The sequence below is a fragment of the Canis lupus genome, chromosome 26 (assembly GCF_003254725.2).
Source record: "Canis lupus dingo isolate Sandy chromosome 26, ASM325472v2, whole genome shotgun sequence".
In the NCBI taxonomy this organism is placed as follows: Eukaryota; Metazoa; Chordata; class Mammalia; order Carnivora; family Canidae; genus Canis; species Canis lupus.
Genome location: NC_064268.1, coordinates 22,395,796 through 22,419,331, shown reverse-complemented (window position 1 = coordinate 22,419,331; position 23,536 = coordinate 22,395,796). Strand labels below are relative to the sequence as shown.

General features: G+C 42.4%; 1 protein-coding gene across 3 annotated transcripts in view; it reads right to left on the bottom strand.

The window, feature by feature from the left end:
• Nucleotides 1-1,487: 1,487 nt before the first annotated feature.
• Nucleotides 1,488-23,536, bottom strand: part of HSCB (HscB mitochondrial iron-sulfur cluster cochaperone) — a 38,503-nt gene continuing 16,454 nt past the window's right edge. Inside the window, exons 6-7 of one of the 3 annotated variants that reach the window (XM_049101759.1) lie at nucleotides 6,685-6,780; nucleotides 1,488-1,684 (exon numbers count right to left, since the gene is read on the bottom strand). In XM_049101759.1, the coding sequence (XP_048957716.1) occupies nucleotides 1,512-1,684; nucleotides 6,685-6,780 (269 nt within the window). In that variant the 3' untranslated portion in view covers nucleotides 1,488-1,511. Of the gene's footprint in view, nucleotides 1,685-6,684; nucleotides 6,781-20,305; nucleotides 20,456-23,536 lie in introns of those variants that run through there. The other 2 variants (XM_049101760.1, XM_049101761.1) reach the window with 2 other exon arrangements.

Below are 23,536 nucleotides of genomic sequence, written 5' to 3'. Positions count from 1 at the left end.
ATCCAGCCCCACATCTGGCTCCCTGCTTGGTGGGGAGACTGCTCCCTCTCCCTTTGCCCTGCTCAAGGACACACTCTCTCAAATAAATAAAATCTTAAAAAAAAAACACCCCACAAAACCATAGTCAACAAGAGGTTTACAGGAGCTAAGGAGAGGTATAAGGGATCAAGAATACAAAGGGGAGGGGATCCCTGGGTGGCTCAGCAGTTTAGCGCCTGCCTTCGGCCCTAGGCGTGATCCTGGGGTCCCAGGACAGAGTCCTACATCGGGCTCCCTGCATGGAGCCTGCTTCTTCCTCTGCCGGTGTCTCTGCCTCTCTCTCTCTGTCTGTGTTTCTCATGAATAAATAAATAAAATCTTTAAAAAAAAGAAAAAAGAATACAAAGAGAATAACCAGCAGGAAAGTGAGACATGTTTTTGGAAAACAAAGCTTGCCTTATTATGCATATGTTTCTTAGGTAAAGAGGAATCTCTGTTAATGGCTCTGTTCCTGGTAAAGCAGGCAGTTGAGGGGGGTGGTAAAGAGCTTTTCTTGAATCTACTGGATTTTAATTGCTTTTAAGTCAAAATGCTGTTCATGCAAAAGTGGCCCCATACACTTGTACTCTGCATATCATTTTCAGACTACTTTCCACCTAACTGTATTTCTTGAATGGCTACCCAAATGCATTCTTTAGTTCGTAATTCTGTACCAAGTTGTATATTCCTTATCAGGCAATGTACTATACTAGAATAACTTATTATATACTACCTATTTGCAGGTGCTCTTTACCCAAATTAAGTCAAGTATTCCTCACAACACTGTCAATTGGATGCTTTTCTTACGCCTCACTTTACAGATAAGAAAACTGAGGCAAGTTTTAGTTCCCAATTCCCCTATTTATAAGTGAAAGGGTTCAATCCCAGGTCTGAGACCTTAGACCCTGTCCTAAATTGCTAGGCTCTGCTCCATCCCGTTGAATTTCCCAGCAGAAAGTGCTTTGGAGGAATAAAGGAAAGCCTCACTAGAGTGTGTCTGAGACTGACTCCTTGTGGCTTCAGACCCTGGAAGCAAAAGACTGAGGATTATTATGCATTATCTCCTACAGTAACCTGAGAAGAGCGGTACAGAATTTGATGGTGGCCACCGAGAGCATCTCTTCGTTCTAGTAACAGTCTGGGTCTGCCTCTTTGAGGGGACTTCCAGTTAACCTCTCAGGAAATTGATGGGCCAGACATAGACATTTTGACAGTACCCTCTTGGCTCTGTTCTCCTGGTGGCTAATCTTATCTGCTAGCTTTTTAGAAACAACAGTATTTTCTGGTTATAAAACTAACAGTCTAGTAGAAAATGATAGGAGGTGGTGATAAAAGTATATAGAATCAATTTTTTTAAAGCCTTCATAGCATCCCACAGGAAGCTCCATTATATGAATATCTTTCATGATTCAGTTTTGAATGTAGGTGAGGTCCAGACCCTATGGCTAAGAAAGAATTCTTGAGACGTCTTTGGTGCAAAAGAGGTGATTTTATTAAAACATCTGATGAAAGGGTCCCTGGGTGGCTCTGCGGTTTGGCACCTGCCTTTGGCCCGGGGCGTGATCCTGGAGTCCCGGGATAGAGTCCAGTCCCACGTCGGGCTCCCGGCATGGAGCCTGCTTCTCCCTCCTCCTGTGTCTCTGCCTCTCTCTCTCTCTCTCTCTGTCTAAAATAAATAAATAAATAAATAAATAAATAAACAAACAAATCTTAAAAAAAAAAAACAAAAAAAATCTGATGACCTGTGGGCAGAAAGAGCTGCTCCACTGGGGTTGTGAGAAATGGCTGATTATATATTGGGAGTTGGGGAGGTAAGGAAAAAGAGAGGGGTCCAAAAGCACTTTCATATACTAAATATACATACATATACATATGTATATGTATATACATATACATATACTAAAGAAGACTCTCAGGATCCTGGACACCTGACCATTGTCAAGCTAAAGTTATTTTTCCCGGGATCCCTGGGTGGTGCAGTGGTTTAGCGCCTGCCTTTGGCCCAGGGCACGATCCTGGAGACCCGGGATCGAATCCCACGTCGGGCTCCCGGTGCATGGAGCCTGTTTCTCCCTCTGCCTATGTCTCTGCCTCTCTCTCTCACTGTGTGCCTATCATAAATAAATAAAAATAAAAAAAATAAAGTTGTTTTTCCCTCCAGCAAAACATTAGCATTAAGAAAGCTGGAGGTTTCCAGGAGGAAGGTCACACCTATCCCACCCAGGGGTGGGGAATAGGGGTTGAGGGGTGTCAGCTTGTGCTTTGTCCTCAGCTTTCCTTCTGCTCCCTCATCACGTCTAGTCTTTTTTCTTATTTTTGTGGGTTTGTGTGTGCACAAGTAAGCTGCCTTGTTCAATTATAGACTCCAACAGTCTTTTTTTTTTTTTTTTAAGATTTCATTTATTTATTCATGAGAGACAGGCAGACACAGGCAGAGGGAGAAGCAGGCTCTACGCAGGGAGCCCGATGTGGGACTCCAACTCCAGGATCGCGCCCTGGGCTGAAGGCAGGTGCTAAACCACTGAGCCACCCAGGGATCTCCCCCAACAGTCATTTCTTAGTGCACTTTCCTCTGGCATTGACAATTACAGCATTCCAATTGCCAGTCCAAAAAAAGCCCTGACAGCAATAGAATACTTAGAAGACCACATCCATACATCCCCTTCCATGCTCTTGATCGTGGGCTGAACACCCCAAACCCCATTCATGAAACACTCACTCTCTGCCTATTCTCTTACATCCCTGAACCTCTCTCTATGAAATTCTAGGTGTGCATCTTGCAGATGGAGAAGTCAGTTTTTAAGGCTTGAATTGGCCACCTCCCCCAAAATAAATTTCTCTGTCTTTTCCAAACACTTGTCTTTGAGTGATAGGTCTTCGCTTGTAATGAGTTTATCGGAGTTTGTTTAGCAACAACAGTGTTGGGAAATCCAACCAGCAGCTATGCTTTTGATTTGTCCAGCCCCCTTGGGATTTCCTAGGATGGAGTAGTTGGCTGGGCAGTATGCCAAAGCTCACCTGTTCATTTTCTGGGTTAATGGCAATGATAGATCATTCATTACTATGTACACATACGCATTGTGTGCTAGTGTATGACACATAACTCTCTACATTTTCTCATTTTACTCTCATAACTGGACCTCAGGTATACTTATGATTCAATATAAAGGTGATAAAACTAAAGCTTAGAGAGGGTAAGTAATTTGTCTACCTAATTAATTGCCATTAGTTAATAGAATTTAGCAAGAAACAACCTTCTTGGGATATTAAAACAAAAGTATTAAGCTTCACCCACTCTGGAAGAAAAGACACCAAACCAAGCTAGTGATGGCAATGACCCATGAGAGGTGGGGTTATCAAAACTTGCACTTTAAGGGTGTAAACTGTAAGCTTTTATTCTGTTCCAAGGAATATGTGCTATTTCATAGACAAAGTTTTTAGTTCTTTTTCCAATTTAAAGATTTTATTTTATTTTTTTTAAGAATTTCATTTATTTATTCATGAGAGACACAGAGAGAGAGAGGCAGAGGGAGAAGCAGGCTCCATGCAGGGAGCCAATATGAGACTCCATCCTGGGACTCCAGGATCACGCCCTGGGCCGAAGGCAGGCACTAAACCGCGGAGCCACCCAGGGATTTCCCCAGATTTTATTTTTTAAGTAAGCTCAACCCTAAGATCAAAAGCCAGATACTCCTTCAACTGAGCCAGCCAGGTGCCCATTTTTTATTTTTTCTTAAGATTTTTCATTGTTTAAATTTTTATTTTATATATATATATATATATATATATATATATATATATATATATATATAAGATTTTATGTATTTATTCATGAGAGAGAGAGAGAGAGAGAGGCAGAGACACAGGCAGAGGGAGAAGCAGTCTCCCTGCAGGGAGCCGATGTGGGACTCCATCCTGGGCCTCCAGTATCACACCCTGGGCTGAAGGCAGGTGCCAAACTGCTGAGCCAACCAGGGACCCTCAAGATTTTTTATTTTTTTATTTTTAAGTAATCTCTACACCCAGCATGGGGCTCAAATTTACAACCCTGATATTAAGAGTTATATGCTTTACTGACAGCCAGCTAGGCACCCCAGATAAATGCTTTTGAAATAAACATGTTCAATATGACAGTGCAAAGGACTATTTGTGTTATTCTCTCTACCCTTATCCCTACCAAATTCATATGTTGAAATCCTAATCCTCATTGTGATGGTATCAGAAGGTGTGACCTACAGGATAGGGATTAGGGCCTATGGGACAGTGAATCTTCATGAATGGGATTAATGCCTTTATGAAAGACTGGAGACAACTCCCTTGCCCCTCACACCAGCTAAGGACACAGTAAAAAGATGGCCATCTGTGAACTAGGAATGGGTTGTGTGAAAATCAGTAATCGGAAATCATAAAAAATGGAGTTGGGTGGTTTTGGCAGGTGGAGCTCTTACGCTCTACTAGTCGCAGTCAGTTGCAGACCCAACAGGAAAAGACTTGGGGTGCCAGGCTGGCTCAATCAGTAGAGCATGTGACTTAATCTCAGAGTTAGTGTTGTTTTACAGTTAGTATTGATCTCAGGGCTATGAGTTTGAACCCCACATTGTGTGTGGAGATTACTCTTTTTTCTTTTTTAAAGATTTATTTAATGATTTTATTTTATTTTAGAGAGAGAGAAAGTGCATGTGTGCATGCATGCACCCTAGTGGGGGGGTGGGCAGAGAGAGGGAGAGAATCCTAAGCAGACTACACACACACACACACACACACACACACACACACACACGGAATCTGACACAGGGTTCTTCTATCCCAGGGCCCTAAGATCACATCCTGAACTGAAATCAAGACCTGCCACTTAACTGATTGAGGACCCAGGAGTCTCAAGATTACTTCAAAATAAAATCTTTAGGGATGCCTGGGTGGCTCAGTGGTGGAGTGTCTGCCTTTGGCTCAGGGCATGATCCCGGGATTCGGGATCGGGTCCCACGTGGGGCTCCCTGCGAGGAGCCTGTTTCTCCCTCTGCTTGTGTCTCTGCCTCTCTCTCTGTATCTCTCATGAATAAATAAATAAGAGCTTTAAATAAATAAATAAATAAATAGATAAATAAATATCTTTAAAAACAAAGGTGGGGGGGCACCTAGGTGGCTCAGTTGGTTAAGTGTTTGACCTTGGCTCAGGTCATGATCCCAGGTTCCTGGGATAGAGCCCTTGCATTGGGCTCCCTGCTTAGCGGGGAGTCTGTTTCTCTCTCTCTCTCTGCTCCACCCCCTGGCTTGTGTTCCTCTCTCTCTCTTTCAAATAAGTAAATAAATAAAATCTTAAGGAAAAAAAAAAAAAAAAACAGGAAAGAAAAGATGGACTTGACCATGCAGATGGATACTACACTACTATTCCAACTGAGGAAGAGACACTTTCCTCATCAGGCACCTTTTCATCTGATGAAAAGTCACCACACTTGAACTCCCAGTTTATTCCAATGGACTTTTAATTTATAACAGCCTCTCCTACTTTCCCTTTTTCTCCATAAAAAGCATACCTCTCCTTTGTTCCCTGGACTTACCTACAGTTTTGCCACAACTTGTTTGTCCCGAACCACAATTCTCTTTTATTCCTTAATGAACCCATCTTTTGCAGGTAAAATAACTGGCTTTTTTTTTTTTTTAAAGATTGTCACCAGGGCAGCCCCCAGTGGCTCAGCGGTTTAGCGCCGCCTTCAGCCCAGGGTGTGATCCTGGAGACCCGGGATTGAGTCCCACATCAGGCTTTCTGCCTGGAGCCTGCTTCTCCCTCTCTGCCTGTGTCTCTGCCTCTCTCTCTCTCTCTGTGCCTCTCGTGAATAAATCTTTAATCTTTAAAATCTTTAATAATAATAATAATAATAATAATAATAAATAAAGATTGTCACCAGACACAGAATCTGCTGGCATCCTAATCTCAGATTTCTCAGTCTCCAGAACCATGAGACACAAGTTTCTGTCATTTTTATTACCTAGTATATTAACATTTGTTATATAAAGCCTGGCCAGACTAAGACACAAGGTTAAAGAAGACAAAATTAAGAGAAGCAATTAATTCTAGCAGCAAGCAATTACTGAGCATTTATTATACCACTTTGCTAAGTGTGATAAAAAGTAGTCAGCTTCACCACAATTCTGTACTATGTTGTCAATAGCACTCCTTTGTAAAATAAGAAGCTAAGTAAGATTCAGGGAGGTGAGGGAAATATCTCGAGGTCTCACAGTTCGTATTGATGGTTTTAAATTTGGCTGATTCCAAAGGCAGGATCATTATCACTGTTCTCCATAAGCAAAAGGAAACATTCTTTGCTGCTCAGCTTCTACTGTGGAGGCCAAGAAAAATCAAGGCCATTCCACTCAAGTTTAGCGTTCGCACAAGTACAGCCATCTTAGGCCCCTGTGAATAAGAGCTGAACTTTATAGGAAAAACTGCAGAATGTCCTCAATGTCCTCGGCAGGTAATTCCATATCAGAAAGACAACAGAGCCCACACCTGTGGTAGATGAGAACAGAGCTCAATGCCCTTGAAAGCCCCATATCAAAATGTAAACAGAACTTGAGAAATTCTTCCATCCCCTAGACCAGCCTATAAAAAACCCAGCTGTAACCCACTTTGGGGTCCAAGTCCCTGCTCCGTTGTGTCGGGTATACCTGGACCCAAGCTCGAGCTTGCAAATAAACCCTTGTGCGCTTGCATCAGTGTCGGCTCCTTGGTGGTTTCTTGGATTCGCAATCTTGGGCACAACACTACAAAATGCATATACAAGAGAAGATCCCTTTATTAGGGTTCTCCAGAGAAACAGTACCAATAAGATATATACACAAGAGAAAATCTGTTATGGGAACTGAGTTCCATAACACAGTTATGGAGGCTGAGAAGTCCCAAGCCACTTCTCTTTGCAAGCTGGAGAACCCTGAAAGCTGGTGATATAATTCAGCTGGGTCTGATGGCCTGTGATTTAGGGGGCTGATGGTGTTAAGTCTCCATCAAGTCTGAAAGCCTGAGAACCGGGAGCACTTTTTTGTTCAAGGGCAGAAGAAGATGGATGTCTCAGCTGGAGCAGAAAGAGCCAATTCATTCTTCCTCTGCCGTTTTGTTCAGTTGAGGTCTTCAGCAGATTGTGTGATGAGCACTCACATTGGAGGGCCATCTGCTTTACTCAGGTTCACCTATTCAAATGTTAATCTTTTCTGGAAACACCTTCATAGACATATTCAGAAATAATGTTTTACCATCTATCTGGGCATCATTTAGCCCAACCAAGTTGACACAAAATTAACCATCATAATCCCTAAAGAATTAATGCTCATACTTAAAAATGGCAGCATCTTCTATCCAGGATGGAGTAAAAACTACATGGTCACATATTGCCACTAACATTCCAAATGTGTAGCACCTTCTCAAAAGCAGCATCTATTCAGAAATGTTCAGATCGGGACACCTGGGTGGCTCAGTGGTTGAGTGTCTGCCTTTGGCTCAGGGCCTGATCCCAGGATCTGGGATGGAGTCCCACATTGGGTTCCCTGCGAGGAGCCTGCTTCTCCCTCTGCCTATGTCTCTGCCTCTCTGTCTCTCATGAATAAATAAATAAAATAAAATAAAAAGAAATGTTCAAATCATAAAAGTATTGATATATTATGGCTACAGGTATGAAAAAAATGTGCATACAAGGATAATAAAGGGATATAATATGTAAATAGAAAATACTGTTTTAGGTCATGGGAGTCTTTCACGATTACTTTCTTTTTAAAGATTTTATTTATTTATTCATGAAATACACAGAGAGAGAGGCAGAGACACAGGCAGAGGGAGAAGCAGGCTCCATGCAAGGAGCCTGACATGGATCTCGATCCTGGGTCTCCAGGATCAGGCCCTGGGCTGAAGGCAGTGCTAAACCGCTGAGCCACCCGGGCTGCCCTACTTTTTTTTTTTTTTAAGATTTATTTATTTATTCATGACAGACAGAGAAAGAGAAAGAGGCAGAGACACAGGCAGAGGGAGAAGCAGGTTCCATGCAGGGAGCCCGATCATGCCCTGGGCCGAAGGCAGGCGCTCAACCTCTGAGCCACCCAGGCTTCCCTCATGATTACTTTAAAGCAAATCTCAGAATCATATTTTATCTGTGAATGTTTTAGTTTATCTTTAACAACTACTTTTTTAAAAAAATATTTTATTTATCATAAGAAACATAGAGAGAGAAGCAGAGACAGAGACAAAGGAAAAAGCAGCTTCCCTGCAGGGAGCCCGATGTGGGACTCCATTGCAGGGATCTGGGATCATGACCTGAGTCAAAGGTGGATGCTCAATCACTGAGCCACCCAGGGGAGCCTCTAGCAACTCCTGTGTTATTGATTGATTGATTGATTTTTTAAAAGATTTTATTTATTCATGAGAGAGAGAGAGAGAGAGGCAGAGGCACAGGCAGAAGGAGAAGCAGGATCCATGCAGGAAGCACTATGTGGGACTCGATCCTGGGTCTCCCGGATCATGCCCTGGGCTGAAGGCAGCGCTATACTGCTGAGCCACCCGGGCTGCCCTATTTATTTATTAATTAAAATAAACTTTTAATTTCTGGATGATTTTATTTTTCTTTAAGATTTTATTCATTTATTCATGCGAGACACACACACACACACACAGAGGCAGACATACAGGCAGAGGGAGAAGCAGGCTCCTGCAGGGAGCTTGATGCAGGACTCGATCCCAGGACCCAGGGACTGCGACCTGGCCCAAAGGCAGATGCTCAACCACTGAGCTACCCAGGCGTCCCTCTTCTGTTTCTTGTTGAACTTCTCTCAGTTCCTTTTACTCACCTCCAAATTTTTGTGTACAGTTTTCCTTCTCTCTGGTAACAATTGCTGTCCTTTTGTTCAGACCTTTCCAGTATATTAAATGTTTGAGGTGCTTTTGGAGCCAGAAGAGAGGAGCTACTTACAGATTGTAGGCAATGACAAGTGCTCCTATTTAAACTCTTGAAGTGCCTTATGGAGTGTATTCCACCAAGAGCAGGCTTGAAAACATGAAGTTACAGATTTTCACACAGTTCTTTGGGGTTAACGTCAATGAGAATGCCCACAAATTTTCTTGGTTTCCTTGGTGCCCACGACTGGGGCTGAATAAATGGGCAATTGGTCTGAGCAGTGAGGCACCTCCCTTGTTTCCACGTTGTCTCAAGGAACAATGGAGGGGCTTCTGTACACATTCTTAGCTATTCATTTAACTTGGTTTTCACAATTCTCACATGTGTTAAACAAAACAAAACAAAAAACAACCTTAGGTTCATTTTTTTAAAAAAAGATTTTATTTATTTATTCATGAGAGACACAGAGAGGCAGAGACAGGCAGAGGGAGAAGCAGGCTCCCTGTGGGGAGCCCGATGTGGGACTTGATCCCAGGACCCCAAGATCATGTCCTGAGCCAAAGGCAGAGGCTCAACCACTGAGCCAGCCAGGTGCCACAACTTTGGGTTTATTAATAAAGTTTTACTCAGAGTTGTTTTGCCTGCATAACTGTGATGTGGTCTACAATTTTCTTTATTATTTCTGCACAGAGAGTGTGATAGAATGTGTGTGCTGGCATGGATCCACCCCAGGGAGGATATGCTCCTCCCTAACCATGATACAGGCTCCTGGGGTAGCAAGGAGATTTAATCAAAGGCAACTCCTTGGGGGTGCCTGGCTGGCTCTGTTGGTAAACTATGTGACTTGTGATCTTGATCTCAGGGTCATGAGTTTAAGCCCTACATTGGGTGTTGAGCCTACTTAAAAAAAAAAAAAAAAGTAACTCCTATAAGTGCTTCAGCTATCTTTCATTATGAACCCTAGAGGTTTCTGCTCATTACCCTAATTGACATTAGACTTAGGCTTTTGTTAGTAAAGAGGAGTGGTGTTTAAAACGTGTGGATTGGGCAGCCCTGGTGGTGCAGCGGTTTGGCGCTGCCTGCAGCCTGGGGTGTGATCCTGGGGACCGGGATCTAGTCCCACATGGGGCTCTCTGCATGGAACCTGCTTCTCCCTCTGCCTGTGTCTCTGCATCTCTCTCTGTGTGTGTCTATGAATAAATAAATAAAAATCTTAAAATAAAATGTGGATCAACTAGAATTAGTTTAGAGGCGTCTTCATCCATAAAAATCTAGTGAGTGCTTCACCGTTCCATACTCAAGATAGCATCCCAGATTTGATTCTTTTTTTTTTTTTTTAATTTTATTTATTCATGAGAGAGACAGAGAGAGAGAGAGAATGAGAGAGAAGCAGGCTCAACTCAGGGAGCCCGATGTGGGACTCATCCCAGGACTCCAGAATCATGCCCTGGGCAGAAGGCAAGCACTAAACCACTGAGCCACCCAGGGATCCCCCCCACCCCCCATTTGATTCTTAAAGGGTCCTGTGCCCAATACAGGTGGGGAGGGTTCTTAGTTCTATCCTAACATCGGAATACTTTTTTCATTTGCCTCAGATGAATCTTTTGTGCAACGAGTTCTAGGAAAAGCAAAGAGGAACAGGTCCGGGGTGTAGGGGTGCATATGGGAGATTTTAGAGTAAGTCATATGGCTGTTTCATGCCTGCTTGCTGAATGTACTTACCAGAGCTGGAATGCTGTATGAAACTTGCTTTTTTTTCTTTTCTTTTCTTTTCTTTTCTTTTCTTTCTTTCTTTCTTTCTTTCTTTCTTTCTTTCTTTCTTTCTTTCTTTCTTTCTTTCTTTCTTTCTTTCTTTCTTTCTTTCTTTCTTTCTTTCTTTCTTTCTTTCTTTCTTTCTTTCTTTCTTTCTTTCTTTCTTTCTTTTTTTTAAGACTTATTTATTCGGGGGATCCTCTGGGTGGCTCAACGGTTTGGCGCCTGCCTTTGGCCCAGGGCACGATCCTGGAGTCTCAGGATCGAGTCCCGCGTCGGGCTTCCGGCATGGAGCCTGCTTCTCCCTCCTCCTATGTCTCTGCCTCTCTCTCTCTCTCTCTCTCTATGTCTATCATAAAATAAATAATAAATCTTTTTTTTTTTTAAAGGACTATTTATTCATGAGAGACAAAGAGTGAGAGGCAGAAGACATCGGTAGAGGGAGAAGCTGGCTCCCTGAGGGGAGCCTGATGTAGGACTCTATCCCGGGACCCCAAGATCATGTCCTGAGCCAAAGGCAGAGGCTCAACCACTGAGTTACCCCAGCATCACAGAAACTTGCTTTTTTAAGAACCTAGTAGAAGGGCAACCCCGGTGGCTTAGTGGTTTAGCGCCGCAGTCAGCCCAAGGTGTGATCCTGGGGTCCGGGATCGAGTCCCACGTCGGGCTCCCTGTGTGGAGCCTGCTTCTTTCTCTGCCTGTGTCTCTGCCTCTTTCTCTCTGTGTCTCTCATGAATAAAAAAACCCCAAAACTTAAAAAAAGAAAAAAAGAACCTAGTAGAACTAGAGGATGAAAGAAGAAATTAGGAAATGGTTTGAAATGAATGAAAATGAAAGTACAACACACCAAAGGTTTTGGGATTCAGCAAAAGCAATGCCTAGAGGGAAATTTATAGCTTTGAACAACTATTTTAGAAAAGAAGAAATATCTCAAATCAATAGCTTAAATTTCCACCTTATACAATTAGAAAAAGAAGAGCACACTAAATCCAAAGCAAGCAGAAGGAAGGAAATCATAATGATTAAAGTAGAAGTAAATGAAATAGTAGAAACAATAGAGAAAAAACAGTGAAATGAAATGTTGGTTCTATGAAGAGAACAAGACATTTGATAAACATTTAGTTAGACTGGCCAAAAAATAAGAAGCAAAGACTCAAATTACTAAAATTAAGAATGAAGGAGAGTGGTGGTACGTGGGTGGCTCAGTTGGTTGATTATCTGGCTCTTGATTTCAGCTCAGGTCTTTTTTTTTTTTTAATTTTTATTTATTTATGATAGGCACACAGTGAGAGAGAGAGAGAGGCAGAGACACAGGCAGAGAGAGAAGCAGGCTCCATGCACCGGGAGCCCGACGTGGGATTCGATCCCGGGTCTCCAGGATCATGCCCCGGGCCAAAGGTAGGCGCTAAACCGCTGCGCCACCCAGGGATCCCAGCTCAGGTCTTAAATGCAGGGTTGTGAGTTCAAGCCCCATGCTGGACTCTGCTCTGGGCATGGAGCTTACTTAAATAAAAAAGAAAAAAAAAAAAAGAATTAAAGAGATAATTAGAAAGGAATACAATAAGCAAACATATGCCAATAAATTAGATAATTTAGAAGAAATGGGTAAATTCCTAGAAAGACACAAATTAACAAAATTGATTTGAGAAGAAATAGAAATTTTGAATAGACCTGTAATAAGAGATAAAGTTAGTAATTAACAATCTTCCTACAGGGGCACCTGGTTGGCTTAGTCTGTAGGTATGCCACTCTTGATCTCAGGGTCTTGAGTTCAAGCCCCACATTGGGTGTAGAACTTACTTAAAACAAAAACAACAACAGGGAGTCCCAGGAAACTCTGTTCAGATCTTGCACTATGTGTCTTTTTATTTGTATCATTCATACAACTGTAGTCACAAATATAACTTTTTATGAGTTATGTGAATCACTCTAGTGAATTGTTGATTCTAAGAAGGGTTATGGGAACCTCTTGAACTCGTAGCCCATCTGTCATAAGTATGGATGGCCTGAGGACTCCCACTTGAGGCTGACATCTGAAATAAGGGCAGTCTTGTTGGACTTAACCTGTGTCTTTATTTTTTATTTATTAAATTTTATTTATTTATTCATGAGAGACACAGAGAGAGAGAGAGAGAGAGAGAGAGAGAGAGAGGCAAAGACACAGGCAGAGGGAAAAGCAGACTCCATCCAGGGAGCCTGACATGGGACTTGATCCCAGGTCTTCAGGATTATGCCCTGGGCCGAAGGCGGCGCCAAACCACTGTTGGCTCAGGTCTTGATCTCACAGGTGTGAGTTTGGGCCCCACATTGGGCTCCATGCCCAGCTAAAGAAGAAGAGGAAGAGGAAGAGGAGGAGGAGGAGGAAGAAGGAGGAGGGAAGGGGAGGGAGGAGGAGGAGGAGGAGGAATGAAATTGATGGACTTGAATTTGCTGTTATGAGAAAAACAACTTTTGTTTTTCTGAGTTGCCACGTAGGCATTTTACAGCATGATAATCCTGCTCATATCCAGAGTCTGGACAGTTAATAAGGACTTGAATTTAGGACTTTGCTTTTCCCAGGGCACCTTTTAAAATAATCATGTAGAGTTAAGCCCATGAAAAGTTAGTGATCTCTACCTCAACCACCTTATAAATAATAGATCTTGCAACCCTGTTCTCCATCTCCTGCTCACTCATGACCTAGGACAGGGAACTGCCCTTCCTCCAGCTCATTGTGTTGGCCACCTCTCCCCATCTCCTATACCTTTCTCACCTGCCACTCCACTTCTGCGATCTGTAAGTAATAAATCCTATGACTTTACTTCTTTTGTGTGTCTTGAAACTGTGCCTTCAATCACAACAACCTCGTGGTTTTCACTTCCCCAAAGTGGGAGCTCCAATATTGAGAATGTGTGGGTGGTTTGTGTGCCCTCATTCACCAGGTCATAATCTGCATATTCTAAATTCAATACACTGGCTCCAGCTTCTCAACATACTTAACTAATGACAAAACAGTATCATAGTGACATGAGGATAGATGTGTAGATCATGGAATAGAATTAAGAATTCCAAAATGTACTCTTACATTTATGATCATTTGATTCTCAACAAGGATGCCAAAACAATTCAATGGGGGAAAGAATAGACTTTTCTTTCCTTTCTTCTTCTTTTAAAAAATATTTTATTTATTTATTTATTTGACAGAGAGAGAGAGTACAAGCAGGGGGAGTGGAAGGCAGAGGGAGAGGGAGAAGCAGATTCCCCGCTGAGTGAGGATCCTGATACTGGGCTCGATCCCAGGAACCTGGAATCATGACCTGAGCTGAAGGCAGATGCGTAACTGACCAAGCCACCCAGTCACCCCAATAATAGACTTTCCAAGAATGATGTTGGAATAGTTGGATAGCCACATGCAAAAGAATGAGGTTAGATCCTTGCCTCAGACGATATACAAAAATGAACTCAAAATGGATTATTGATATACATGTAGGAGCTAAAAATATAAAACTCTTAGAAGAAAATGCAAAGGTAATTGTAATGGTTTCTCAGCTGCAAAACCAAAAGCATGAGTAACAAAAGTGAAGATTGATGAGTTGACCTCAACAACATTAAACATTTTTGTGGTTCAAAGGTTATCATCAAGGGCAGCCCAGGTGGCTCAGCGGTTTAGCGCCACAGTCAGCCCAGAGTGTGATTCTGGAGACGGGGGATCGAGTCCCACGTCAGGCTCCCTGCATGGGGCCTCCTTCTCTCTCTGCCTGTGTCTGTTCCTCTCTCTCTCTCTCTCTGTGTGTGTGTGTGTGTCTCATGAATAAATAAATAAAAGCTTAAAAAAACAAAAAAGACAAAGGTTATCATCAAGAAAGTGAAAAGATAACACAAAATAGGAGAAAATATTTGCAAATTATATATCCAATAAGGGAATTGTATCACAGTTATGTGAAAAATTTCTTGTAACTCAATAGTAAAAAGACAACTCGGTTTTTAAAAGGGCAAAGGAAAAAAAAAAAAAAGGGCAAAGGATGTGAACAGACATTACTTCAAAGAAGATTTATAAATGGCTAGTAAGTACTGGATAATATGCTGAACATCATTAGTCCGATGCAAATCAAAACTACAGTGACAGGGTGCCTGGGTGGCTTAAGTGCCTGACTCTTTTTTTTTTTTTTTTTTTTAAGTGCCTGACTCTTGATTTAGGCACAGGTTGTGATCTCTCGGTTGTGAGATCAGGCTCTGTGCTGGGTGTGGAGCCTGCTTAAGACTCTTTTTCTCCCTATGTCCCCCTCCCCCCCATGCTCTCTCTCTTCCCCCTTCTCAAAACCAAACAAACAAAAACTACAGTGAGATATCACTTTGCCACCTACTAGAACAGCTGAAGTTAAAAAGAAAGTAAAAAAAAAAAAAAAAAAAAAAAAAGAAAGTAACAGGCTGCCCGGGTGGCTCAGAGGTTTAGTGCCGCCTTCAGCCCAGGGCCTGATCCTGGAGATCCTGGAGATCTCCCACAAAGATCTCCCTTTCTCCAGTACAATTGACCCTTGCACAATGCAAGAGTTAATGGCGCCAACCCGCTGTGTGGTTGACAATCCACATATAACTCTTGACTTTTCAAAAACTTAACTACTAATACCAATTGTTGACTAGAGGCCTTACCAATAACATAAACAGTTAATTAACACATATTTTGTATGCTATATGTAGTATATGCTGTTTCCTTAAAATAAAGTAAGCTAGAAAGAAGAAAATGTTATTAAGAAAATCATGAGAGAAAAAAAAAAAAAAAGAAAAGAATGAGAGGGCAGTCCGGGTGGCTCTGCAGTTTAATGCCACCATTAGCCCAGGGCCTGATCCTGGAGTCCCGGGATCGAGTTCCATGTTGGGCTCCCTGCATGGAGCCTGCTTCTCCCTCTGCCTGTGTCTCTGCCTCTCTCTGTGTGTGTCTCTCATGAATAAATAAATAAAATCTTAAAAAAAAAAAAAAGTAAAAGATAATCATGAGAACAGGTGTCTGGGTGGCTCAGTCAGTTAAGTGCCTGCCTTTGGCTCAGGTCATAATCCCAGGGTCCTGGGATCCGGCCCGCATTGGGCTCCTTGCTCAGAGGGAAGGAAGTCTGCTTTTCCCTCTCCCTCTGCCCCCCAGCTGCACTCATAATAAACCCTTTTATTTTATTTTTATTTTTGTAAATAAACCCTTTTAAAAAGAAGAAAGAAAATCACGAGGAAGAGAAAATACATTTACTGTCCTATATCAAAAAATATCTGTGTAAAAGTGGACCTACACAGCTGAAACCTGTGTTGTTCAAGGGTCAACTGTTCCTCCTGACCTGGCTGCCTCTCGCTCAATATCACCTCTGTCACTCCCCCACTACTCCCCCAACCCCAATGCAATAGGATTCTTCTCCACTTGCATGCCATGTCTCCTGCTTATCTATCTGAAAATGCCTTCAGGAAGCATCCTTGATTTCATCACTAACTCCAGGTTGAGGCCAAGGATACTTCCTCTTTGTTCCCATCTCCTTCTGTGCTTTTATTGATACCTGCTGAGTAAAGTGGCAGGCTGTGTGCACTACTTTATATACTCTGCACTCCTGATGTTCCATATATATGTCCTCATTGTTGAGGGTGGTGCTATGGCCATCCGTGTTTTAGAGATAAGAAAACTGAAACTCAGACACTGAACTGCTCAAGGTTATATAGTAAGAGGAAGCACTAGATGTGAAACCCAGTTCTGTTTGGGTAAAATCTGCAGTATCACAAATATAATGCGTAACTGGATTTCTTTTCTCCTTAGTCCCCTGGGTGAGCACTTATTAGTATTATTTTATTATTATTATTTTTTACACTTTACTGCTCTCATATCACCTCCTCTGCAAAGCCTATCTTGTTCCTCCCCTTACCTTACCTGAGTTAGGTGTTTCTTGCTTGGTGTCTCCATGGTCCTGGCAGCCCCAGGGAAATACCTATTAAAATCTCCATTTCAACTTCTCTCTTGAAAAAAATCATGAGACTGTCAACACAGTATCTCAATCTCTCAGGGCACCTGGATGGCTCAGTCAGTTAAGTGTCTGCCTTCAGCATAGGTCATGATCCCAGGGTCCTGGGATGGAGCCCTGTGTAGGGCTCCATGCTCTGTGGGAAGTCTGCTTCTCCATCTCCCCTGCTCCTCCCCCCTGCTTGTGTGCATGTGTGCTCTCTCTCTCTCTCAAATAAATAAATAGAATCTTTTAAAAAATTAAAAACAAACAAACCACAGTATCTGAATCTCTCCACGGTAACAATTACCAGAGTCTAGTAGTGTCTCCTCCCCAGTTTTGAGATGGGGCACTTACTTTATTTCCATGATGACCTCCCCACTCCCTGATACTCCCTGATACCCCCACCACTGTCATCCATGTGTTTGCTTCCTGCCTGAAGCCCTTACCCCTCAGTACTCTAATGATAATTAGATAATAATAATGATGATTATTTTGCTTCTTGACAGCAGCACCTGGAAAGGAAAAAATGGTGTGTTGTATTTTCTCATCTGGCCATCTCTGATATAGTCAACATGTCACAAAAAGTGACCAAACCAAAAGAATTCTTAGTCAAAGTAAAACTTTACACCTAAGTCTGCTGCAAGTATTTGTCACCAGCTATTGAACATGCTAGGGGTTATGACTGCTATCTTGAGTCAGAGCAAAGTAATGTCTTTCTCTTCATCTGGTGGCAGCCACAAAGACAGGAAAAAGCCCATCAGCAATGGAGATGCCTTCCTTTCTGGTTATAGATTATTTGTTTTTTTTTTTTTTTTAATTTTTTTTTTTAATTTTTATTTATTTATGATAGTCACAGAGAGAGAGAGAGAGGCAGAGACACAGGCAGAGGGAGAAGCAGGCTCCATGCACCGGGAGCCTGACGTGGGATTCGATCCCGGGTCTCCAGGATTGCGCCCTGGGCCAAAGGCAGGCGCTAAACCACTGCGCCACCCAGGGATCCCTGGTTATAGATTATTTGTTATATAATTCCCTCTGCTAGGATGGGAACTCCCCTTGGCTTCTGTGCAGAAAAAAGTTAACATAGCAGTTTTGAGATTGCATATCCTTAGAAAATCCTGCTGATAAGGTTGGCCATTGGCTGGGAATTTGGATTTGGGGAGAATTTACTTATTCCCAGAATTGGTAAGACTGGCCCACTCTGCCTATATTGTTTATAGAAACATAGTTTATGCTGAATACCTGTTTTCCTTCTGGAATTCTGGCACATGCTAGGCAGAGTGCTCATGTGACCAGTGCCCAAGAAATAGTCTGGGTACTGAGTTTCTAATGAGCTTCCCTTACAGATGACATTTTCATACAAGTTGTCACAGCTTGTTGCTGGGGGAATGAATTGTGCCCTGTGTGACTCCCTGGGAGAGGGCCCGTAAGAGTTTGTGCCTGGTTGCCACTGGACTTCATCCCATGTGCTTTTTCCCTGTGTTGGGTTAGCTTTGTATCCTTTCACTGTAATACATCATAGCCATGAATAGGATGATACACCAAGTCCTGTGAGATTTCCTAGAGAGGCATTGCACCTAGGGTGGGTTTGGGAGATACCTGACACAGCTTCTCTCCAGTTATCTGGATTCTATTCTTCTCCCTCTTCCCTGAAACCTCCTTATGCAAGCCCTGGTAAATGGCCCCTGGTGTACAAATTGTTTAATCATCTTGGCTGTACTTAATCTGGTAGGTTCAGCTTCCCTAAGAACACAGGCTTAGGTAGACCTGGGTTTGAATACTAGCTCTCTCACTTTTTTTTTTTAAGATTATTTATTTATTTGAAAGAGACAGAGACAGAGAAAGCACAAGTAGGGCAGAGGGAGAGGGAGAAGCAGACTCCCTGCTGAGTAGGGAACCCATCATGGGGCTCAATCCTAGGACCCCAGGATCATGACCTGAGCCGAAGGCAGATGCTTAACCTACTGAGCCACCAATGCACCCCTGAATCCTAGTTCTTCACTCTTATCTTTTGGGAGCTTGTTTATTCAACTGTAAAATGAAAATTAAATTGGGTTTAATTTGATGGATTCATGCAAAGTACTACATATATTAACTATGGAGCAAATGGAAACTTTTTTCTCCTGATTTTTTTTTTTTTTAAGTAATCTCTACACCCAATGTGGAACTCAAATTCATGATCCTGAGATCAAGAATCACAAGCTCCACAGACTCAGCCAGCCAGTCTCCCCAGTCAATGGGAATTTTTATTATTGTTTTGATTATTGGTATAAAAATCCTCTCCCCAAATAGACGGGAAGCATCTAACTGTTCTGTTGCATTTCTCCCGGGACTGAACATTCTCTTACACAGAGTAGGTGCTTGACGCTCTGCTGAAAGGGCATTGGTTACTATGTTGTGAAAGATGTGATATTGTTGCCAAAGTAAAAATAATAAAAGTAATCATTATAATTTTAAGAATCACATTTGAGTACTTACCTTGTGCTATGCCTTGGGCTAAGCAGTTTGCTTAATTTGTTTCATTTGATCTTTACAACAACCCTGTGAAATAGATTCTACTATCACCATTTTAAAGAGGAGGAAATGGAGCTTAGCATCATTGTGGCCTCACACAAATAGGTGGCAGAGCTGGGATTCAAATCCAAGTGTATCACTCAGGTCAGGCTGCCCTAATAAAATATCACAGACTAGGTGACTTAAACAAAAGAAGTCAATTTTCTCAAGGTCTGGAGCCTGGAAATCCAAGATCAAGCCAGCGCGGTCAGTTTTATTTTCCGGTGAGATGTCTCTTCCTGGTTGTTTTCCCTCTGGCTTTCTCATAAGAGCTTTCCATAGTGAATGAGTAGGGAGGAAGTGAGGGAGGTCCCTGGTGTCTTTTCTCATAAGGACATGAATCCTGTCTAATGAGAGTCTTACTTTTATGACTGCATTTAACCTGATTAATTCCTTAGAGGCACCATCTCCAAATATAGCCACACTGGGGATTAGGGCTTCACCATATGAATTTTCTGGGGGAGAAGGGAAGCTGTCTGACAGCAGAGTCTGAGAAGAAATAAGCAAAGCACAAATTTGTCAAAACTTTTTTTTTTTAAAGATTTTATTTACTTATTTATTCATGAGAGAGAGAGACAGAGAGAGAGAGAGGCAGAGACACAGGCAAAGGGAGTGCAGGCTCCATGCAGGGAGCCCCATGCGGGACTTGACCCCAGAACTCTAAAATCATGCCCTGAGCCAAAGGCTGAGGCTCAGCTGCTGAGCCACCCAGGCATCCCTAGTCAAAAATCTCTTATTTGCATAAGATATTATACTAATCTTGGGGCATCTGGGTGGCTCAGCGGTTGAGTGTGTCTGGCTCAGGTTGTGATCCTGGGGTCCTGGGATCAAGTTTGGCATCAGGCTCCCTGCAGGGAGCCTGCTTCTCCCTCTGCCTAGGGCTCTGCCTCTCTCTGTATCTCTCATGAATAAATAAAATCTTTTTTTTTATTTTTTAAAGATTTTATTTATTTATTCAGGAGAGACACAGAGAGTAGAGAGACACAGGCAGAGGGAGAAGCAGGCTCCACGCAGGGAGCCCGATGTGGGACTTGATCCCGGATCTCCAGGATCACGCCCTGGGCTGAAGGCGGCGCTAAACCACTGAGTCTACCCGGGCTGCCTGAATAAATAAAATCTTAAAAAAAAAAAAGAGAGAGAGATTTATCTTATTTGTTCTGATAATTTTTTTCTATATTGGGAATGATGTGGGGAGGGAGGTGAGTGCTCAGTTTGCTTCACTCGGTCAGAAATTTTACTTCAGGGGTGCCTGGCTGGCTCCTTCAGAAGTGCATGTGATGCTTGATCTTGGGGTTGTGAGTTCCAGCCCTATGTTGGGTGTAAAGATTACTTAAATAAATAAACTTAAAAAATAATAAACTTAAAAAAACAAAACAAAACTTTAGTCCAAATAGAGCTGCTAACGCTAACCTGGGCAGATGTCTGGAAGCCTACCTCCCCATAGGGCTTTGACAGAGAACACATGCAAAGGGTCCTGGATTTAGAAGTCTAACTAAACTTGGAATTTACCCTAACAGGAAAAGAATTTGGAAGAGTGAAGGGAGAAACAAAAACAAAAACAAAAACAACCCCCACCTCAAACAAAAGTAATTATACTGACTCAGAAATAAAGCCTTTTTTAGGGGCACCTGGATGGCTCAGTGGTTGTGTCTGCCTTTGGCTCCGGTCGTGGTCCTGGGGTCCTGGGATGGAGTCCCGCATTGGGCTCCCCACGAGGAGCCTGCTTCTCCCTCTGCCTATGTCTCTGCCTCTCTCTCTGTGTTTCTCACGAATTAAAAAAAAAAAAAGTCTTTTTTATATATCCCCTAAGTCAGAAGTAGTTAGCTGGGATGCCCAGTGGCCTTTCCAGCTAATAGCAACAGGTAAGGGAAAAGTTTCTTTGAAGTTCCTCCAAAAATGTTTATCTGATTTCTTTTTGTGGTCAGATTGTTTTGGTCCCTGGTCATTAGTCTGAAGAAGGAATGAAGATTGTCTGCAGAAGTATTTTCAAACACTACTTTCATCTCCTATTTCTTTGCAGAAGCACCTAATTTAATCAGGACATTTGCTTGCATTGTAATTGTTTACTTAGAGACTCTACCCCCCCCACCCCCTTTTTAAAAGATTTTATGTATTTATTCATGAGAGACACACAGAGGCAGAGACCACAGGCAGAGGGAGAAGCAGGCTCCATGCAGGGAGGCTGATGTGGGACTCGGTCCTGGGTCTCCAGAATCATGCCTTGGGCCAAAGGCAGCGCTAAACCGGCTGAGCCACCGGGCTGCCCTCCCTGTGTGTTTTTAGACAAATAACTCATTCTCCTTGTAAAATGTAAGAGAGTTGTGATTGTCTAATATTCCTAAATACCATTAAGCCAGACAGCTGCTGTAGTTAATTTGCCTTCCGAAGATGTATAAATCCTAAAATGTTAACAAATTGCGTAGAACAGGATCAGGATTCACAAGATAAATTCTTAGACTAGGATGAGGGAGGACCCAAAGGAGCTGCAGTTTTAAGCACTAGGAGTTAAACCTTGGTTCACAACTCTGATTTTTCAATTATAAACAAGCAATGCTAAGAGTTATTTCTTGGAATCTCTTTCTTTTTTTTTTTTTTTTAGATTTTATTTATTTATTTATGAGAGACAGAGAGAGAGAAAGAGGTAGAGACACAGAAAGAGGCAGAAGCAGGCTCCATGCAGGCAGCCCGACATGGGACTCGATCCCAGGTCTCCAGGATCAGGCCCTGGGCTGAAGGCAGCGCTAAACCGCTGAGCCACCAGGGCTGCCCTGGAATCTCTTTCTTTCTTTCCTCCTCTTTCTTTCTTTTCTTTCTTTCTTTCTTTCTTTCTTTCTTTCTTTCTTTCTTTCTTTCTTTCTTTCTTTCTTTCTCTTTCTTTCTTTTTTTTTTTGTTAAATTTATTTTATTTATTTATGATAGGCACACAGTGAGAGAGAGAGAGAGGCAGAGACATAGGCAGAGGGAGAAGCAGGCTCCATGCACCAGGAGCCCGATGTGGGATTCAATCCCGGGTCTGCAGGATCACGCCCTGGGCCAAAGGCAGGCACCAAACCACTGCGCCACCCAGGGATCCTCTCTTCTTTCTTTCTTTCTTTCTTCTTTCTTTCTTTCTTTCTTTCTTCTTTCTTTCTTTCTTTCTTTCTTTCTCTTCTTTCTTTCTTTCTTTTTCTTTCTTTCCTCTCTTTCTTTCTTTCTTTCTTTTCTTCTTTCTCTTTTCTTTCTTTCTTTCTTCTTTCTTTTTCTTTCTTTCTTTCTCTTTCTTTCTTTCTTTCTTTCTTTCTTTCTTTCTTTCTTTCTTTCTTTCTTTCTTTCTTTCTTTCTTTCTCTCTTTTTAGTAATCTCTACATGCATTGTAGGGCTCGAACTCAAAACCCTGAGATCAAGAGTCACATGCCCCAACTGAGACAGCCAGGTGGCCCCTCTCTTGGAATTTCTTAAACAGAATTTTCTGTTTTAATTTCCTTGATCCAGAGACTTAAAAGAGGCATTTTTTCCTCCCTTCTGGATATGAATCAAGAACTTAATCTGAATTTCAAAGATCTAGAAGGATAAATGGGGGTTGTTCTTTGGACTAGGTTAGAGGAGCATGGAAATGGTGAGGACAGTGTCAACTATCCAGAGAAATTGGGATTGGGAAAAAAAAAAAAAGAGCTGGAAACGTGGCTGGTGTTTAGCATCACTTTTTTTTTTTTTTTAAGATTTTATTTATTTGAGAGAGAGGGAGCATGAGCTAGGACAGGGACAGAGGAAGAGGGAGAGAGAGAAACAGACTCCTCACTGAGCCCGGCACAGGGCTCAATCCCAGGACCCTGTGATTGTGACCCGAGTCAAAGTCAAAAGCTTAAGCAACTGGACCACCCAGGTGCCCCACCAGGCTAATTCTTAATAATGTTTATCTACATTTATGTAGGCCTAAGAGATCCTTAGGCAGCTTTGTATGGTTACTAAACTGAATGCCCTGAAGACTATACTAACACAGATACTAGTGAAAGGCCCACCGTGAGAGACTATATGGTTCTGTGGCAAAGGCTGGCAAACCCTGGGCCAAATCCAGCCCACTGCTGTTTTGTAAACAAAGAGCTACAATGACAGAGTTGAGTAGTTAGAACAGAGGTGGTATGGGCCACAAAGCCTAATGCATTTACTATCTGGCTCTTTGCAGTAAGTTTGACAATGCCTTCTCCAGGGCCTCAGGTTGGGCCCATCCCCACTTCCTTTAAGCGGCCAGGATGGGGAGCATGTTGTATCAAGTATCACACAAAGAACTGACCACCCAAGCTCTGGCTACACTGTGTTTCCTCTGGCATGATAAACTTCGTCATCCATTAATGCTTCTCGGATGGTAGAAGCGGTGAAAGCATCTCTAATCTCAATTAGCAGAAGCCAGAA